Here is a 19,135-nt window from a genome sequence, read left to right on the forward strand (position 1 = left end):
TTGCCAAAGCCACTTGGATACACATATAAAAGAAGATAACTGTGTTGAACAGAATTTAAATTTTATCACCAAATAACACAGTTGAAGTAATAATCACAAACAGAAATGGAGTTGGTGACTTCAGTGGCTTTCCCTCAGGTTGTGGCAAGCTGCTGTCTAATTTCAGCATATTTGCATATTCAGTATATTTCAGTCTCAGTAAAAATAAATAAATAAATCAGTAAATGTGTGTGTGGGTTTGTGTGTACAAGATGGCGCTGTGTAAAGCTGCCTGGTGTTAGGTGCGCTTTGTTTTGTTTTTGTGTGTTAATTCAGTTTTCGGCTGTGATTCATATTTATATATTTTTACATTTATTTATGTCAACTGTATGTTTGTCTACCTCATCACCAAAGCAAATACCTAAACACTACTTGGCAATAAAGCTCCTTCTGATCTTGATCCTGATTCTGAGTAGTATATTGTATGTTTGTTTATAGGATCAATGAAGAAACAACAATATATTAATGTAATAAAATCATCATAAGTATGAAACGTGGAATGTAAAAAACAAAAAACAGACCCATGAAGTAGTGGAGTAAGGGCAGACTAACTGCAGCTCTCATGTGTTGACAGTATCTCGCTGCTTATGGCTCTGATACTGTTTTCTCCAAGTAGATGTTGCATTTTAGTCTGGTCAGAGAGTGTATCAAAATCTGGGAATTTACATTTAATGTTTGTGAATAACTAATATCTTCACATGTGCTACATTGTAGTAGGAAATGTTGCTCTGTCTCCACCTGTGTCTGTGGACAGAGCTGTACATAATTAATGTCTTCCTCAGAAACTGATCTCTCATGGTGCTCAGATAGTCTGCCACCATGTACTGTCTGTTTAGAGCCAAACAGCATTGAAGTTTACTTTGAGTTTTTGTGGTAGATCTCCAGTAGTAAATGTGATTTTCTTTTTGGTCAGCTATAATTTGATTGGGACAGATTGTGTGAGGGCTGTCCTGAGGCCTTGAGCTGTTAAAGGAAGTGATCCTCAGGACCAGCTGGCTGAGGGGACTCCTCTCTATGTTCACCTCTTGGCAGTGGAGAGAGTAGGGGCCTTACCGAAACTGCTTGCTACTCCCTCTTCCTACTTAATTCCACTCCGTTTGCGTTTTCATGCGGAGGGTCCTCCACATTGAGTTTGCATCCGAAACCAGTGAGGGCGGAGTGGTAGTGGGTTGTTAAACCCTCAGATGCAGAGTCAGCACCGATGCTGGCTTGTTGAAGGTGTGTAACACCCTTTGCTGCACGATGAGGGACCTTTCTTTCAAATGCGAGTACTGCGTGATTTTGCCGGTTAACATGTAGGATTTTTTAATTCCTACACTAACATTTCATATCACCATTTACAGGTTAACAACGTAGCCCAAAGGTTATATTGTGTTTAATTAAAAAAGGCTCTTTTCTGATAGACAATAAAGCTGTTGTTGTTATTGAATCGTACTCATCTCATGCGAAAATCTTCAGCCAAAATAAAATAACAGGACAGAATAGAACCTGGCATAACTAGATACACAGGGGGATCACGTAACAAGCAACAAAGGCATTAAAGAAAAAGAAAAATAATAATATATTAATGACAAATGCTTTCAGTTTCATTGTTTAAAAAAAAAAAAAAACATACTTTTTTTTAACATCAATCCTGAATCTTAATACAACTGTTGTTTATGTGATACACGTATTATAGCGGTGAGTAGGCCTAGGCTACAGTAACATCAGATCACTCACAGCCAGATTGAAATTTCCTGTAGAGGTAATTTTTAGTCCTAAATATGTGTGTTTGTTCTATGTCAGTGGAGCCCAGTAAGAATATTAGGATTTCCCTGACACCTGGGTCGTTTTTGGAAGACTATAACTCTAATCTTTTCCAGATTAACTGCCAGAACTCATTTATTATTTTTGTATACATTGTTTTAATTATGTCATAGGTTTCCCCCCTACACCCTTTTCAATTAATTGTCAATAAATTCTCTCTTTCTGTGTGTGTGTGTCTCTGTGTGTTGGTGTGGTTTTGTCTGTCAGTTCATTTTAATTCAATTGGCTTCATTGGCACACAATGTACAATGACTGGCATGTCATGTCTGTCTCTCTCAGGGTGGGTACTCTCTTCCTTTGTTCTCTGCCACACCTCACCTCACTCAACCATGCTTCTCATAAGGATGCCAGTCAGGTATTAACTGCCTAATGCTGCTACTTGTGAAATGATCAAAATGAGTCATGAAAAGTATGTTTTTTCGATGGCGATGAAATTAAAGGAATTCTGGTGTTTTGAGAAATTGTTGGAAATATTTTCTACTGATCATTATTGAAATACAAATCATTGTTGAAAAGACTCTTTTTGTTCATTGTTGATATATAGCAAATTCAGCCAGCAGAACACCTTGACATTCCTGCCAGGAAAACTCACTGCCTCACACATCTGATGATGTTTATCTGTGAATCAGCATGCAAACAAAATGTACTTTTAAAGACATTCATCTTCTCCATGATGACACAAGTGAGCACATTTTGACATGTCTATTGCTTGTCTTTGCAATAAAGCTGTTATTATTATATATATGTAGCCTAGGGAAAATACACCATTGTTTCCAGTTGGAACCAAGGTTGATCAAATAAGTTAGATGCTTAAATATTGGTGTCAAAAGTCAGACAACAGATCAGAAAAGGTAGACCAGGTAGAATAAGGCCCATAACAGGAAGAGCAGAAAGAAAACATATAAATTAATGTTCAACGGAGTTTTTTCCCTAAATGATAACAATATCCTGTCTAATCAAAAATATGGATTTTGACAAAAACATACATGGCTCTGTTACAACTTACAGACAAAATGTCCACAGCACTGGATAATTATATGTTTAAAATTGGTATATTTTTAGACTTATCAATGGCTTTTGATAAAGTCATAAAACTATGATTTCCAAACTTCACCGTTATGGCTTTTAGGATGTTGTCATCATCTAGCTTAGTGACTACCTTAATAATACAGACTAATATGTATCTATAAATGGCTGTATTTCCAACTAAATCAAGCTATATTGTGGAGTGCCTCAAGGATTTATTCTTGGGCCACGTCTATTTCTCATCTATCTATATCTATATATATATATATATAAAACTTTGCTTGGTTGATTCTGTATAGTGCCCATTCTTTCTTGCTCAGAGAAGGCAATTACAGTGGGTACGGAAAGTATTCAGACCCCTTTAAATTTTTCACTCTTTGTTTCATTGCAGCCATTTTCCAAAAATCAAAAAAGTTCATTTTATTTCTCATTAATGTAACTCAGCACCCCATCTTGACAGAAAAAAAACAGAAATGTAGAAACTTTTGCAAATTTATTAAAAAAGAAAAACTGAAATATCACATGGTCATAAGTATTCAGACCCTTTGGTGTGACACTCATATTTAACTCACATGCTGTACATTTCTTCTGATCCTCCTTGAAATGGTTCTACTCCTTCGTTGGAGTCCTGCTGTGTGTAATTAAACTCATAGGACTTGATTAGGAAAGGCACACACCTGTCTATATAAGACCTTACAGCTCAGAGTGCATGTCAGAGCAAATGAGAATCATGAGGTTGAAGGAACTGCCTGAAGAGCTCAGAGACAGAATTGTGGCAAGGCACAGATCTGGCCAAGGTTACAAAAAAATTTCTGCAGCACTTAAGGTTCCTAAGAGCACAGTGGCCCCCATAATCCTTAAATGGAAGACGTTTGGGACGACCAGAACCCTTCCTAGAGCTGGCCGTCCGGCCAAACTGAGCAATCATGGGAGAAGAGCCTTGGTGGGAGAGGTAAAGAAGAACCCAAAGGTCACTGTGGCTGAGCTCCAGAGATGCAGTCGGGAGATGGGAGAAAGTTGTAGTAAGTCAACCATCACTGCAGCAATCTACCAGTCGGGGCTTTATGGCAGAGTGGCCCGACGGAAGCCTCTCCTCAGTGCAAGACATATGAAAGCCCGCAAAGAGTTTTCCAAAAAACACATGAAGGACTCCCAGACTATGAGAAATAAGATCCTCTGGTCTGATGAGACCAAGATTGAACTTTTTGCCGTTAATTCTAAGCGGTATGTGTGGAGAAAACCAGGCACTGCTCATCACCTGTCCAATACAGTCTCAACAGTGAAGCATGGTGGTGGCAGCATCATGCTGTGGGGGTGTTTTTCAGCTGCAGGGACAGGACGACTGGTTGCAATCGAGGGAAAGATGAATGCGGCCAAGTACAGAGATATCCTGGAAGTCATCCAGAGTGCTCAGTTCGTCGGCCTCAATTACTGAGCAAAGGGTCTGAATACTTATGACCATGTGACATTTGTTTTTCTTTTCTAATAAATTTGCAAAAATTTCTACATTTCTGTCTCTGCTGAGTTTACGTTAATGAGAAATAAAATGAACTTTTTTGATTTTTGGAAAATGGCTGCAATGAAACAAAGAGTGAAAAATTTAAAAGGGGTCTGAATACTTTCCGTACCCACTGTAATTGCCTTCTCTGAGCAAGAAATCAAAGTTTGCTTTTGATATGACACTATTGGTCTGCGAATAGAATGGGCACTATACAGAATCAACCAAGCAAAGTTTTATAGATAGATAGATGAGAAAAAAGACATGAAATATAATAAAATAATATAAAAAAAATACTTGTCAAAGCGAAAATTTTAGTGCGTTTGTGTTAGCCATGTCTAACTGTTTCATGTATTGTTATTTCTTCCTTTTTATTTTCCATCTCCACGGGTATTAAGATAAATTGTAAATCCTAAAGGGGAGGTTTACTATGAGCCCTTTGGGGTTTCTTAAATGTCCTGCACAATCCTTGCCATGTCACTCCACACCCACCCACCCAATCTGCTCTTTTTGTTAATGATTAAAAACAAGTTGCTCCCTCAAATGCACATGTATTTGTACTGTGTATTGGATTTTTAGTAAACTTGTTGAACTTTACTTGACTCAAGTGTTTCATGGAAAGGAATTTCAGGACCTGAAGGCATCTGGCCCAGCACAAAAATGAATGTAGGTCGCAAGCATAACTGAGAATAACAAGATCACTGTCATCTCCGCTTCTGGACCCACATCTGACTGAGACACTGTGGATGGGGGCTGATATCACTTTTATTATCTGTAGGCAAGAAAGCAAAAGACGGAATCTCCCAAAACATTCTTTTTCAAACCACTTGTGGCTCCATTAAATAAAAAATAAATTAAACAAAAAGGAGAGATGAGTATTTGAGAGGAATACAACTTTTATTAAACAAACAGCTTTTTAGTTTCCAAGACAAACTGATTGATTCAACAAAGTAAGAGAAATAATCTTTAACTAACTTTAAAGGCAATGACAAATATGTTCATCCATTCATTCTCCACTGTGTACACTGAAGATATGGCATAATGTACTAACCAGCACTTCACTATCATTTAGCTAAATCCTAAACACTGAACACAGGACAAGTGAACATTAAAGCTTTACACAAAGGTTGGTTTGATGTTAACTTTTGTCAGTGTAGTTTTTACAAAGTAAAATCCAGAATTACACTTGAAAATAGATGCAAAGAACAATGAGCAATTCAGTTGAACAAACAGCACTTCACAGACAAAATGATCTGCAAACCACTGGAGTCTGAGGCTGATCTAAGATATGCTGCAGCCAAACAGAAGCCCCAAGAAATGAAGTCAAATGTTACATGGAATAAATTCTTCTTTTTTTAAGCATACACACACCCATTGCGTTATTTAAACTTGGTAGTAAGAGTAAACAAGTCTCAACACAGTATCAGTACTTGGGCACTCATTGTGGTATGGATAAGCTCTCAATCGTTTCACAAAGCTGTGTATCGCAAGCCACAATTCTCCATTGTGATGATAGGCAATAGTAAAGAGCGAAAACGGCAGATTTCACTCAACAGGTTCAGACTTTACATGCAGCGGTGTACCATACCTTCAAATATCGGCACATAACCTAAAAATAAAAGGTCCGTACCTGAAGTGCATTGGCAGAACTGCCTGAGAAATCTTTGACACAGTCATGTCTGAACCTTTACCAGCTTATCAGTTAACAGTGTTCTCTGAACTCCTTAAATGCAAGGTTAGCGCTTAGGCTACCTCTGTCAAAGAACAACAAGGAGAGACGTGTTTAGACCGCTAACTTCACTGCTGATGTACTGTATGTTGTGAGTATGCACACTGGCAAACCACTAATGTTCTCCAGTAGTACCACACCAGTAAATGAACCACTGTAACTAATGTCACCAGTGTACCTCAGCAAACGCATCTTATAGGTCGGAGTAAACGTTGTATTACACAACAAATAATTTACCCCTGTGAAGATACAGGCTACAGCTTACTACCACCTTAGGAAAAGCCAACAGAGCATTCTGATGGCTTGTTGTTTTAATGTGCCTACCATAAATATAAAATTATAGGATTTTATTTCTATGGGGCATACCATGCAAGCATGACATCCCAGGTTTAAATCTGGCCAAGGACCATTGCTGCATGTCATCGTTTTCTCTCTCCCATTATTTCCTGGCTCAAACTCAACCAAAAACGATGATCACAAAAGGAAAAGAGACTCTTTTGATCTTAATGAAAACAGAGCCTATGACATCTGTTCCCAGACGAATCCCTCAAACTGTTGTTACCATATAGTGCCGGGTGAAACAAAAAAAATAATTCTACGACATGAAAACAAGGAGCTTCAATACATTGTCCATAAAAGGTACACTGCCGATGTACAATGAAAAGCCAGTCACATCTCCAAGTCCATTCCTAGCCAATCACCTGGCAATCTTCTGGGAACAGACATCCCATTTCAACAGCATTGGTTGAGTTAACTCAACACTGCATGCTATGGTTTGTTAAAGTGGGACAGATGCATGGAATATGTGAGCACTCCTTCAAAGGAAACTTCTACATGTCAGTAAAGAAAGAAACATGTGGGATTTACAAAGAGTTATAACAAGAATTAAGATTGTGTGATTGCAGCCCGAATACTTCTTAATGATTTTACAATCACCAGAAAGGATTCATTTGACAAATACTGAGGGGAAAAGGTTGTGCCATATCACCCAGCCCTATAACCTCAACAGCTACGCTCCAACAAACTCCAAACAATTTCCACATGTAGACTTCATATCATAACACACTACTGATACACTATGCTGGAGACCATCACTTCTTTTCCCTGTCTTAACCCTTTGACAGTGTACAATAAAAAAAAATATGTAGTTAACACAGGAGACACACAAGCTGTGCACTATGTGTACAGTGTGTGTTATGTATTCTGTGTTAAATCTCGAGTGAGGAGGAAGCAGATCAGATCTCTGAAAATTTAAACCAACACAAGGAAACCCAGCTACCACTCCTCCCCCAGCGTCATCCCATCAAGGCAGCTTGCTGAAAGTGACTGACTTTTTACTTCAGTTGTTGGTCTCTTACTCAGTGCCTGATTATTTATCCTGCTCCTCTTTCACCATCAAACAGTATTCTTTTTATTCCTTCTGCAAATAATTGCAGAAATCAAAGTTTGATCTTGTTTTTAAAAATGTAGTGATTAGGATGCATATGTGCATCATAATCACCTGCGATGCAGTTTATACACACATGGTATAATGCTTTTCCCTGTGTTCTGATAGCCAGCTTCATTGCTGTAGTCACATAACCACAAATTCAGCAGTAAATCACAGCTAGCATATCCAACAACAGCAGTTATTGTACATCAGCTATGGCAAGCCATCCAGTTGTGACACTGCAAGATGTCTGCTTTATTCTAGGGCAGGTGTAGAAGAACCATCTGTTCCTTCATTATTTTTGGTTTAAAGCAGACCTAACAGAAAGTTACTTAGCAGTAAAACACTAAGAGTGGGGATGCTCATTGTTTCACCTGACCCATCCAAACAACACAAAGTGCCATTTAGTTGCAACTGTACAACATTTTAAACAAAGTCAACACAAAGCAGTTAGCTGGGGGATATAATTGGTCAGCCACATATTTTTTAACCAATGTTACAAATATTCATAACTGGCTTTACAAATAAAACTTGGAAAGTTTTCTTTTCATTTATTAATGATAGTAATTAGGAGAAATGGCTGACATCTGTGTGTGTGTGTCTGCATATGCCATTTCTGTGAAAATGCTCCTCATGCCTGCAGCTTGCACAAAGAAATGGAGGAGCCACTTGAGAAAATCCAGAAAGCTGGATATACAGCTGCAGCAAAGGGGAACACAAATGAGTGGAAGGGATATGCCCTGTCTGCCACGTTATAGAACGTAGCAGTGCCCCCCTCACAATCCAACAGCACACCTATGCGCTTTGGATTGGGATTGACCAGCACGGTCTCACTGCTATTATGCCAGGCTGACAGCTTGACGTTAAACCACTCTACACACCAGGACTGGGCGTTACGGCCCAGTCGACTGGTCGGACCTTTGCGGTCAATGCTGTTGTAAGCCAAGCCAATGCCAATGAAGTTGCTGCTGCTCAGTCGGACTTCCCAGTAATGGCGTCCTCTAGAAAAACCCTTAGAGGTGAGCACCTGGGAGCAGACAGCGAAGCGTTCAGGGTAGTCAGGGTAGTTTGTGTGTTCATCTGACACAGAGGCTTTAGTGAAGCCTTCACTCAGTGTGATACGTTTGTGGGCCGTCTTCGGATCCAAAGTGAGTACAGTTCCATCTGGCAGGGTCAGAGAACAAAAACAAAAAGAGCATTCAAATAAAAAACAGTTGTCATTTTCATATGAAGGGAAAATACCTGCAGCACTCATACTTACATTTCAAAAGTTCGCTTCTTTTTTCCGCAGATGTTATGTTTGGGGGAATGTCTGAAGTTTCTACAACAGAAGACAAAAGTTATTTGTCATCAGGCTTATAAAGGTGCTACATTAGTCGCTACTAGCATAATGCCTAAATATCGGGCTGAACTGTCGGCAGTCGAGTTGCATTCAGGGTTATGTAGGATCCCATTTTTGACAATGAAGAATGTGAGGAGACGATATCTTGGGTTCTACTGCATTTTTTATTTATTTGCTTTTTATTAAACTCTCCACCATGAATGTTGCAATGCTACATTGGTGGAACGTTCTTTTTAAATAGATGGTGCCTACCTGGCTCAGCTGCAGGTTCACCTTTCCCCTCTAACGACAACAGGTTTTCCATTGAACGGGCCTTATCGTTTCCTGTGGATTGGGCTTTTTTGGTTTGCTCTAAAGAAAAAAAACAAACAAACACAAGTTTGTTTTATAATTGCAGAGAAAATGAAGAGCTGTCAAGTGTTATGAGACATAGGGCTGGGCTATATATCGGTATACCTCATATTTTGATATATTGCCAAGCCTTAATGAGACAAACATTAAAAAGGTTGATTTATTTCACCAAACAATGAGCAGGCAAAATTACAATTAAGTTCAATCACTCGCTCAAAAACTGATAACCTTCACCACAGTATGACTTATTGCATTAGAACGCATAGTTTCAGCTAGATAAACTGGCATCTGACTGTTCTGATTAGTCTATTAAAAAGTTAGTTTCTTACTTTCTTTCTTCTTCTTTTGGCCTACTTTGGGTTGAGAACCTGGATCTGGACTGCAGGGCGTGGGAAGTCTAACCTGCCCTGGAAAAGCCCATTGCGGCTCTGAAACACAAAAAATAAAGGCCATTTTATTCTTAAGCTGTCAGCTTTCAAATGTGTTTGTTTTTTGACACCTATCATAAAGCATGTGTGTTAGACAGAGGAACATACCAGAGAATGTAAATCCTGAGACAGAAGCTGCTCTTATGCCTGAGAACATGCCAGATAGTGTCATTGCAAGTCTTTCAGCACACGACCGTTACCCCGATACCACATCACCGTATAACACAGCACCAATATGAGGAATTTTTTTTAATCGTTTTCATTTGGGGCTGCAATGAACAAATGTTTTCATTGTCAATTAATCTGTTGATTATTTTCTTGATTAGTTGTTTGCTCTACAAAAGAGGACAGCAAATGGTCAAAAATGTGGATCATTGTTTCCCAAAGCCCAAGATGACGTCCTAAAATGTCTTATATTGTCCAACTCCCCAAAATATTCATTTTTACTGTCATAGAGGAGTAAAGAAAACAGAATAGTCATACTTAAGCAGAATCAGAGATTTTACAAAATTTACTCAAACCAATTTATTGATTATTGAATAAGCTGATAACTAATCCATTAATCACGGACGCTCTTGATTTGATTTCTGTCCATCAATTCCCATATTAGCAGACTCACCAGTTGCAAAAACGCCCATGTTGAGATCTGCAACAAAAGTTCACTATACTTTCATCATTGATTGTAAAGTCTTATAAATGAAAGTGCATCAGCATCTTTCCAAGTATTTGGATGGCAAAGGTTTTAATAGAAAAGTGCTTTATCACAGTTAGTTCAATCAGATCTGAATGTGTTCATTCAGTTAAACTTGTGCATGGTGAATGAAAAAAGCCATCAATGACGCAGCAATGCCATCAATAAACATGGCAACAGACTCTTAACCAGACAATATAGAGATATTAATGCATGTATATGTGCACATTTTAAAAAAATAAGTCAGTTGCTGAAGTGTCAATAAGGTAACACAATAAAGTTTAATTACCATTAATTGATCATTTACCAGACTTACATTATATTAAAAGTGATAGAAATTCACTGTATTAAGCTGTAGCCTACATTACTTTTTAAATATATTTGTTCAGCTTTAATCAGACAGTGACAAAACACAGGGTCCAGATACTGAAGATGAAAGCACCTGAAAACGGGCTTGGTTCAAATACAGTAGGTATGAGTGGCGATGGGACAATGGATAAGACATACCTTTGGTGTGGGAGACCCAGGTTGATTCTCAATGTGACACATCCACCAATGTGTCTCTGAACAAGACACTTAACCCCTAGCTGCTCCAAAGGCGTGCGACCTCTGACATACTTATCAATTGTGAGTCGCTTTGAAAAAAGTGTCAGTTAAATTAATAGCTGTCTGTGGCTTTATTTCAGCTACTTCAGCCAATGTGGTAAATTCAAACAAAGTCACTGAAATACTGACTACACATAACATATTAATACACTTTGACTACATTCTGCAGCTGCACCGCAATAACATATGATGATAGGAATTATGTTCCATCAGTGTGACTAATAACGTCATGGGTAATTATTCACTGATCCTATTCATCATACTCATTTTTATGAACCGAGATTACACACTGTGTGCAATAATCATTTTACTGGAATTGCCCTAACAAACTGACGGCTGTCTTGCGTCACAGAGACTCTCTCAGTCTTATTTAAAGAAAAAACAAAAGGAAAAAAAAGGGACATGCAGAGGTTTTATTCTGAGCTGACACTGACTTGTGTAATATTTGAATGTGAGGGCAAACAGCTGTTCAAAGAAATAACTGACATAAACTGCATAAAAGCAGTAACATTAGAAAGTCCTGAGTAAAACTAATATCCAATCAGGATTCAGATTCAGACATACAGCAAAAGCGCTAAATAATGCACTTTGATGCGGATTGAATCAATGAGGAAATGAAACGCGTTTGGTTCTACTAAGAGGGAGGACTCAAACTCAGCGAGGGTCACAGAGTCGGTTACCACGGTAAAAAGCCAGAGTTTAAGTTACCTCTCTTTCTGGAATGGAAAAACAGTTTCCTCTCATCTCGGGATTGAATTACTCTTGAGTTTTTACTAATCCCACTTTCTGAGAACACAGCACTACTCTACATGAAAAGTTCAACGAGATTACTTCTGCTATCAATTAGTGCTATATCAATAAAATGTAATTTTAAGTGTTGCAGTCAGCCTATTGTTTTAGCTCAGTGTTCCAGGGTTGCATTACTCTGCTACACGGTCTTTGGAATTTCTTAATCATACTGTCATGATCAATATAACAGTCTGATCTAGTGTGTACGATTGTACATTTACTCTTACTCACGCAAATTACTTTAAGAGCCGGGTGACCTACCACGTGTATACTGGGATGTATTCCAGCCTCCAAGTTGTCCCATATAAACAGGTCCAGGTGGTCGGATCAATGGCTGGATGGGTGGACGACCTGGACTGTGGGACCTGGGCTTTGCTTTCTGCTTTTGAGACTCTTCTGTAACACAGACGATGAAATGAGAAGACACCGCTCAGTCACCGCTCCCCCCTCCCTTTGCAAGCGCATAGGAGAAGCTACGGATACGCTCGGTCGGCTCTTGTTCTAGATAATACGTGTGGTCCTTGACTACTACTTCTTCTGTTTTCAACGTAGTGACGAAACGTACTCTGTAAAGCAGTTTATCCGTTCGGGCTACTGGAGAAACATGTCGGCGCAACCTGGCGACTTCCATGTAAGGGGACCCACGGCGTATGTAGATAGAAATGGCTCATTCTATGGTAATAAAAACGTAACGTTCATTATGTAAGGTCTTTATATGCAATGTATATTATATTGCATTTCTGTTAATAGACCTAAATATTACACACTGGACAAGAAAACAAAAACACATTCTAATGCATTTAGATTTTTTGACACCGTAATACCTTCACAGAGATACACATACCAGATTTCGGCTGAGATCCAGTACGTTCAGGTCCTGGAGCAGGAGCTGCTTTTTCCCCTGTGAAAAGTAAATGGAAAGAATTTATATTTGGCCTCTCAGTTACCCATTTTCTCACACGGTGTTGAGTTCTGCAACAAAAGTAGACATGCTTTGCTTCATTATTATTCTTTCATAATACATCTCCAAATGGAAAACTCTCCACTAAATGTACCTGCACATTCACCTTGTTTAAGTTTCAGCAGTCTGGCCTCAACAGGCTGTTTAAGGAGCTCTGTCAGATACTCCTTCAGGGCAGCAGCAAAGCCCTGTGTTGCTGTGACCTTCTTGGAGTCCAGGCTGATTCGAGGGGTGTGAGGGTCAAAGCTCGCAGCTTGGGGCAGGTCAAATGAGGCCTGCGAGGAGAGGAAAACAATGTTACCTTCTTTGATGGAACTAGATTTTATTTAAAATGATCCATGATATGTTTATGTTTTATCTGTGTGTTTGGACACATGTGCACAAAAAAAAAATGGAACAACTGTCGGATTATGATTGGCTCAGCTAGGAATTTGGTGTCATGGGTCAGTCTCAGCAAGTACACGCTATCCGACGCCCTGCACAGGTATAAAATTATTGTCTAACCTGATTTCAAAGAATGATGTACTGCTTTATTTTGAGTGTCCATTCTAGGCAGCTTTTGCTTTCCTTACATTTAGGAAAACGGATTCAGTCTGGTGTATTTTTCAATTGGGGCTGCACGATTTGGACAATATTGCAAATAACTGAACAAATGGTACTATGAGTCTACTTGCTTGATTATCAAGCAAGCTCTGTAGAGTGGGTGTGGATAATGAGCAGACTGCAGTGCACACAGAGACAAGTGTCTCATATACACAGCACAGGATGACATCACTATGCAATTAGATAAATTGTGCAGCCCTAATTACACACACAGAGTTGTCTCACCTGTAGGAAGGCCAGAGTTTGGGACTGACTCAGCAGACTGTGGATATCTTCTTTAGCTTTACTCATACTATCAATGTTCTCAGTGAACCTCTTTGTGAGACCGTTCAGTTTGGTCTGACCACTCTGCAGTTCGCGGTCAACTGCACTCAGAGCCTCACGCTCATCTCGGGCCAACATATCCCGCATCTGCTGATACTCAGCTGACAAAGCTTTCTTCCTGTTGGTCGCGGAGTCCTAAGGGAGGATCATGAGAGGATCCAAAAATAGATCAGTAGGTAGCAGGACAACTAAATACATGGCTTAGACAAAATAACAAAAATACCTTACAATACAAAAACTCAACAGATTGTAAATGAAGAGGAATCACTCATTACATCTTTTTAATTCAAGCATCTTCTTCCTTTCTCACTTGTGTGAATAATAAAGTAAACGTCAAATGTAGAGAGTTACCTTCAGCTGGTTCTGCATGTCCCTCATTTGAGACATAACAGTCACATTATTGGTGATCTTCCCATCCAGCAAACCCAACTTGCTTCTCAGGTCAGACTATAAAACAGGGAAACAATACATTTAGTTAATTCAGAAGGAGACAAACACTTTACAGAGAATTATGGTCCATTTCGCACTGAGCACTGTGAGATTATTGGGTGAGTGCCAACTTTGGGCTTAATCCAGGTTTTTCCATTTTCAGCACAGGGGCTTTATTTTGACTAGGGGGTTATGCTCAGATTATCAAGCCTGCTTCCTCGTCAGTCAAAGCTCTCAAAAACAGTACCAACATTACAGGCTGATGCTCCCATTACGACCATAGAGCCATAGTGTGTCTTGTTGTATCAGTGTACTGCTCTCTTGTCCTCCTCCAGGTGCTGCCCTTCCCCAGGGCTGTCTCCACTCTCTAATCAGGGTGGAGAGTATAAGGACTGTGGACGAGTTGTTGCAGGCCCAGTGGGCGGCCTGAGCTGTGGGTGTGGAGCTGTGTGCTCATCCTCACTCCCGCTATGGAGGGAGGGTGTTAAATAGCGTTTTCCTGACAAGTCAGACTTGTGTTTATAATCAAGTCATTAAAAACATGTGTTCTTTTTAAGAAAGTAGTTTTTAGTTGAAGACCTTCAGTTTTCATCTGTTAGTACTTTAATTGTACATAAATATTTTTGATTGCACATATAATCGTTCAATGTTTTTGTCCTGGGTGTAACTATAATTGCTGCTCTTCCCCCTGGATTTAATTCATTGCAACAGCTCCGGTGGAAGAAAAAGCATTACTACTTTTCACTGATGTTTTTCTACTGCTGGGTTTCATGGATTTAAATGCAACTGTCAGTTGTGGAATAAGTATCCAGATACTTTACTTAAGTAAAAGTATGTTTATATGTATTTAAAATCAAAATCGCAAACATAACTATGGCTCTCACTTAAAAGTAGTGGAGTAAAAACATATTGACAGTAAAATGTATTCCTGCTCATTCTGCCTCCTCTTCAGCCACATCTCCGTGTCCCCAAGCCCTTTCAAGTGCTATTCTTTAGCAGTCCACCAGATGACCTTTCATTCAAGATCACGTGTCAAACTCGAAGCCCGCAGGGGCTGAAGCCGGCCTGCCACGTCATTTTATGTGGCCCATTCCGATGTTTGCAAGTCTGCGAGATTCACCAGAGACGTTTTGGAAACACGAATTGAGGAGACGAAAGGGAAAAGAGATTTCACATGGCTTTTAATCAAGAATGTACTGATTTTTACATGTACATTCTTCCCACGGACAGTTCAAAACCAGAATCTCTCAGATCTGCAATCGTAGCTGTCAGGACAAACTAGAGCTCACGTTTCTCACTGAACAAGAGAAAGTAGGAAAGTGGTAGCTCTGTAAGAGGGAATGAAAGAGAAGGAGGCATTACAGCTGTTCATTTGTTAAGATGTGTTGAGTGTTTATTATAAAATTGGTTAAGACTACACTTCATCACTTCAAGCTACACTTCATTTATTCTAAAAATTAGGCACCTTATTTTAGTTTATTTAAATTTAGAATTTATTATTAGAGTAGTTATTATTTATTATCCCTCCAGTTTGATGTGAAAACTGACTGAAATATTATTTGATTTGACAGTCCGTTGTTGACTAAAAACATATGTTGATACAGCTATACATTATGGTACTGAATGATAATGCAAGTTAGTCGTTTTCAATGCATGTCGATTTTGTGACCCGAGAAGTGACGGTATCCCGCCACTAGATTGCGATGTTTCCACACCCACTACGGTAGTTTTCTGACAAGTGTAGATGAGAAATGTATACAAACAATCACTAAAATGTCCAAGACGAGAAAAACTGATGCAGAAGGAAAGCAATTTCATGAATGTTGGGGAAGTGAATACATGTTTGTGCTTCAAGGAGAAACCCCGGTAGGCTAGGCCCATGTCTTTTGTGTTATGAGGCAGTATCAGTGATGAAGGATCAACGTTAGTTAAGGCTCGTGCAGACTACACGACTTTCAGCGTCGGCCGATGGCCGTGCCGTTCACACTACACAACTTGCCGTCTTGCGACGGGAGTCTGTGGCGTTCACACTACATGACTGATCGGTGACAAGGGGTCACACACTATGACATGGAAATGACGCAAACCTACAGACAAAACAGCTGTTGTTTGTTATTATAAAGACAAAGAATATGGGTGAAAGAAAGGATTAGCAAATTAGTAAAAAGTGTTTTGCGGTGAAAAAGTAGCTGCCTGCTCTCATTGGCTGGATGTGGATGTCGAGTCGGCCGACTTCTCCAGATATTTGGCATGCTAGGTATGTCAGAAATGTGTCAGGGAGCCGTTTTGATGTGTTGTTGAGTAGTTCACACATAACGACTGACCGAGCTCTCCAAGCAACGAATCAGGCTAAAAATCGTGTAGTGTGACCTTGGCTTGGGCTACAGTAGCCTATACGTCTGCATTTTTCCAGGTAATCAAACTATCTCTCATTAGTTGGATGTATGCCCTCTACAAGGCTGTGTGCAGCCGGACTATTTGTTTTATCAAATGCCAAATCTATCACTCATGTTATTAGCAGCTCACAATAATTTGTTTTACTGTGGTTCTGCACCTCTGGACTGTGAAAAAGTTACTGTAAAAGCTTATGTTTGATGATATTTGTCTTTTTTACTTGAAATGTTTGATCTTTGAGGGTTTTAAAATCTGATTCAATTCATTTATTTATGTTATGTTATGTATGTTACACAGAGAGATTTTCTTACTAAGGCTATATTTTTACATCTGATAAATGTCTTTGAATACATAATCAAATAAAGTTATTTAACAATATGTTAAGGAGTAGTTACGTTTATACAGTCTTAGCCAGTTGCAACTGGCCCTTTAAGGGTAACCGTAATACTTACGTGGCCCTTGGTGAAAATGAGTTTGACACCCCTGTTCTAGTTACTCTTACCTGCCCTTCTCCTCACCCCAGCTTCCCCGCTCACCTCCACACCTTCTCCTCCTTCCCTTATCAGCCACTTAATACATGTAACAGCCCAGATCCATTGTTCCTCTACCAGATTGTGTTCCACCTATCTGGCTGTTTTTGCTTGCCTTCCCCGTTTCACCTTCGGTCCTATTGTTTACACTTTGATTCCTGCCCATTTCTAGATTGATTTGCCTCTTTGGCGTCTCTCTGATGTTGACCCTTGCCTGCTTCATGGTCCTGACAATCTTTGCGCTTCAGTTTTGTAATTACATTGTTGAACTGCACCAGCTCTCCCTCATTCATCTGCATTTGGACCCTATTCCTGTGGCCCCACTCACAGCATCCATGAGAAGAGTAAAGTAATACAAATAATGCTCAAATAAAACTTAAGTGGGACAATTGTCTTAATTTCTATGAACTGACACTTTAAACTCATCATCAGGCGAAGACTGACACACACCTCTTTCATGTTCCTCTGCTCCTCATGGGACATGAAGGGGCAGCCTTTGTGGACTTGTTGGAGGCAGAGGCTGCAGATTGGTCGGCCATGTTGGGTGCAGAAGAACTCCATCATCTTGTGGTGGTCCGGGCAGATACGCTGCAACAGGTCGCCGACAGGCTCACTCAGCTGGTGGAGACGGAAAATTGGGTTTTCCCGGTGAGGGCGCAGGTGGTCCTCACAGAAAGAGGCCATGCAGGTAAGGCAGGTCTGCGATGCTTCTGCTTCCATGCAGGCATCACAGCGTATGACTTCCTCTTTCTTGGCCTTGCTCTCCTCTTCGGCCGGGCTGGCCTCGCTCTTGGTCGACCTCAAGTTGAAGGTCTGCACCACGGTGCTGAGGACCGTGTTCTTCTTCAGCTCGGGTTTGGTGGCGAAGTGGGTCCGACACTGGGGGCAGCTGTAGGACTCCTTCCAGGTGGCGAGGAGGCAGTCCTGGCAGAAGTTGTGTCCGCAGGGGATGGTCACCGGACAGTCAAAGGTACTCAGACAGATGCTGCAGGTCAGCTCATCCTCCAGACTCAGCAGAGAAAAAAAGTGACTCTCGTCCACTTCGGCCATGATGTGACTTCAGGTGAGGGCTGCGAGGGAGAAACGAAACTTAACTTGTCAAGCGCATGAAAACGAAAGTGAAGAAACTCGTTTGAAATCCAAAGCGCAATGAATTCTTAAAGTCGACGGTTTGCCTCGTTTGACGAAGGCTCTTTTTTCTTTTTTAGTAAAACAGTGTTTCAATATGCTACAACTAGGTATCAGCAGGTTATGACATGGAAACATAAGCTATCGTAAGACGAAGTTTGAGCATTCAACGCGCGGCCGACTTTGACATTCAAAGTTACATTCACATATAAAATTCGGAAAGTAAAAAGCTGAAACATAAAGGCTAAACCTCCCACAATACCTTTGGTCCTCGAGTGTAAACTCAGCACGACGCTCCTCACACGTTCAGCAGCTGATGTTGATTACACGTCCGGTAGTCAAGTCTCTCTCTCTCTCCCCCTCCCTCCCTCTCTCTCTCTCCCCCTCCCTCTCTCTCTCTCCCTCTCCCTCTCTCTCTCTCTCTCTCTCACGCAGTCGTAGTAAGCGGCACAGAAATGCCGACGTCAAACAGTGGTAGCCTGAACTGAAGCCCGTTTAAGAAAAAATGCGAAAACACCCTGCATGTTATGCCAAAAAAAACCTCGTGGTTTGTCTAAATACTAAGTCAAAGTATGATATTAAATTGTGACTTAAACAAACAAAATGTTTATTTCCCATATCTCATCATTTGATTTTTCTTAAAAATTCATGATCTATTATCACTTGATTCTCCTCCCATTTTCTAGTGTTCATTGCACTTATTTTACTTATCCAGAGAAAATCCGTTTTTTCTGTCAACTTGACCCCCAAAAAATCTGTGAAAAATCTGACATAAAGCCAAACTAGAGCCTGCACGATTTTAAATGGCCAATGGTGAATTTTCAAATATACAGAAGAATATGGCTTGCTTATTTCTAATAAATTGCACTATATGCATATTGCACATCCTAGTCTGAACACTAGAGGCTACTGTTGTAGTACTCCAGACCGGTCTGAAGACCACTTTTTGATGGTCTCGGTCTCCTCTCCTCTCCTCTCTTATTTGTTAACATCCTAACTTTGATTGGATGTAAAACTTATTGCTTCAAATGC

At 40.0% G+C, this 19,135-nt stretch overlaps 1 protein-coding gene across 6 annotated transcripts; it reads right to left on the reverse strand.

Annotated features, from left to right (window-relative positions):
- Positions 1-5,245: 5,245 nt before the first annotated feature.
- Positions 5,246-18,492, reverse strand: trim25 (tripartite motif containing 25). 6 transcript variants are annotated; one of them, XM_038714409.1, is made up of 13 exons: positions 18,366-18,492; positions 17,426-18,044; positions 13,974-14,069; positions 13,524-13,757; positions 12,802-12,970; positions 12,579-12,635; positions 11,996-12,130; positions 10,268-10,294; positions 9,757-9,795; positions 9,550-9,648; positions 9,122-9,220; positions 8,789-8,848; positions 5,246-8,691 (listed from the first exon to the last, which is right to left on the reverse strand). In XM_038714409.1, exons 2-13 carry the CDS (start codon positions 18,023-18,025, stop codon positions 8,159-8,161), a joined length of 2,148 nt encoding a protein of 715 aa, XP_038570337.1. In that variant the 5' UTR covers positions 18,026-18,044; positions 18,366-18,492; the 3' UTR covers positions 5,246-8,158. The 6 variants fall into 6 exon arrangements, with proteins under 6 accessions (XP_038570337.1, XP_038570336.1, XP_038570338.1 ...); XM_038714408.1 differs by having other exon boundaries at positions 12,790-12,970; XM_038714410.1 differs by lacking the exon at positions 10,268-10,294 and having other exon boundaries at positions 12,790-12,970.
- Between the last annotated feature and the right edge of the window lie 643 nt (positions 18,493-19,135).

This window comes from Micropterus salmoides, unplaced genomic scaffold (genome assembly GCF_014851395.1).
Source record: "Micropterus salmoides isolate LMB-PRFRI ecotype aquatic unplaced genomic scaffold, ASM1485139v1 Ms_hic_scaffold_12, whole genome shotgun sequence".
NCBI classification, from domain to species: domain Eukaryota; kingdom Metazoa; phylum Chordata; class Actinopteri; order Centrarchiformes; family Centrarchidae; genus Micropterus; species Micropterus salmoides.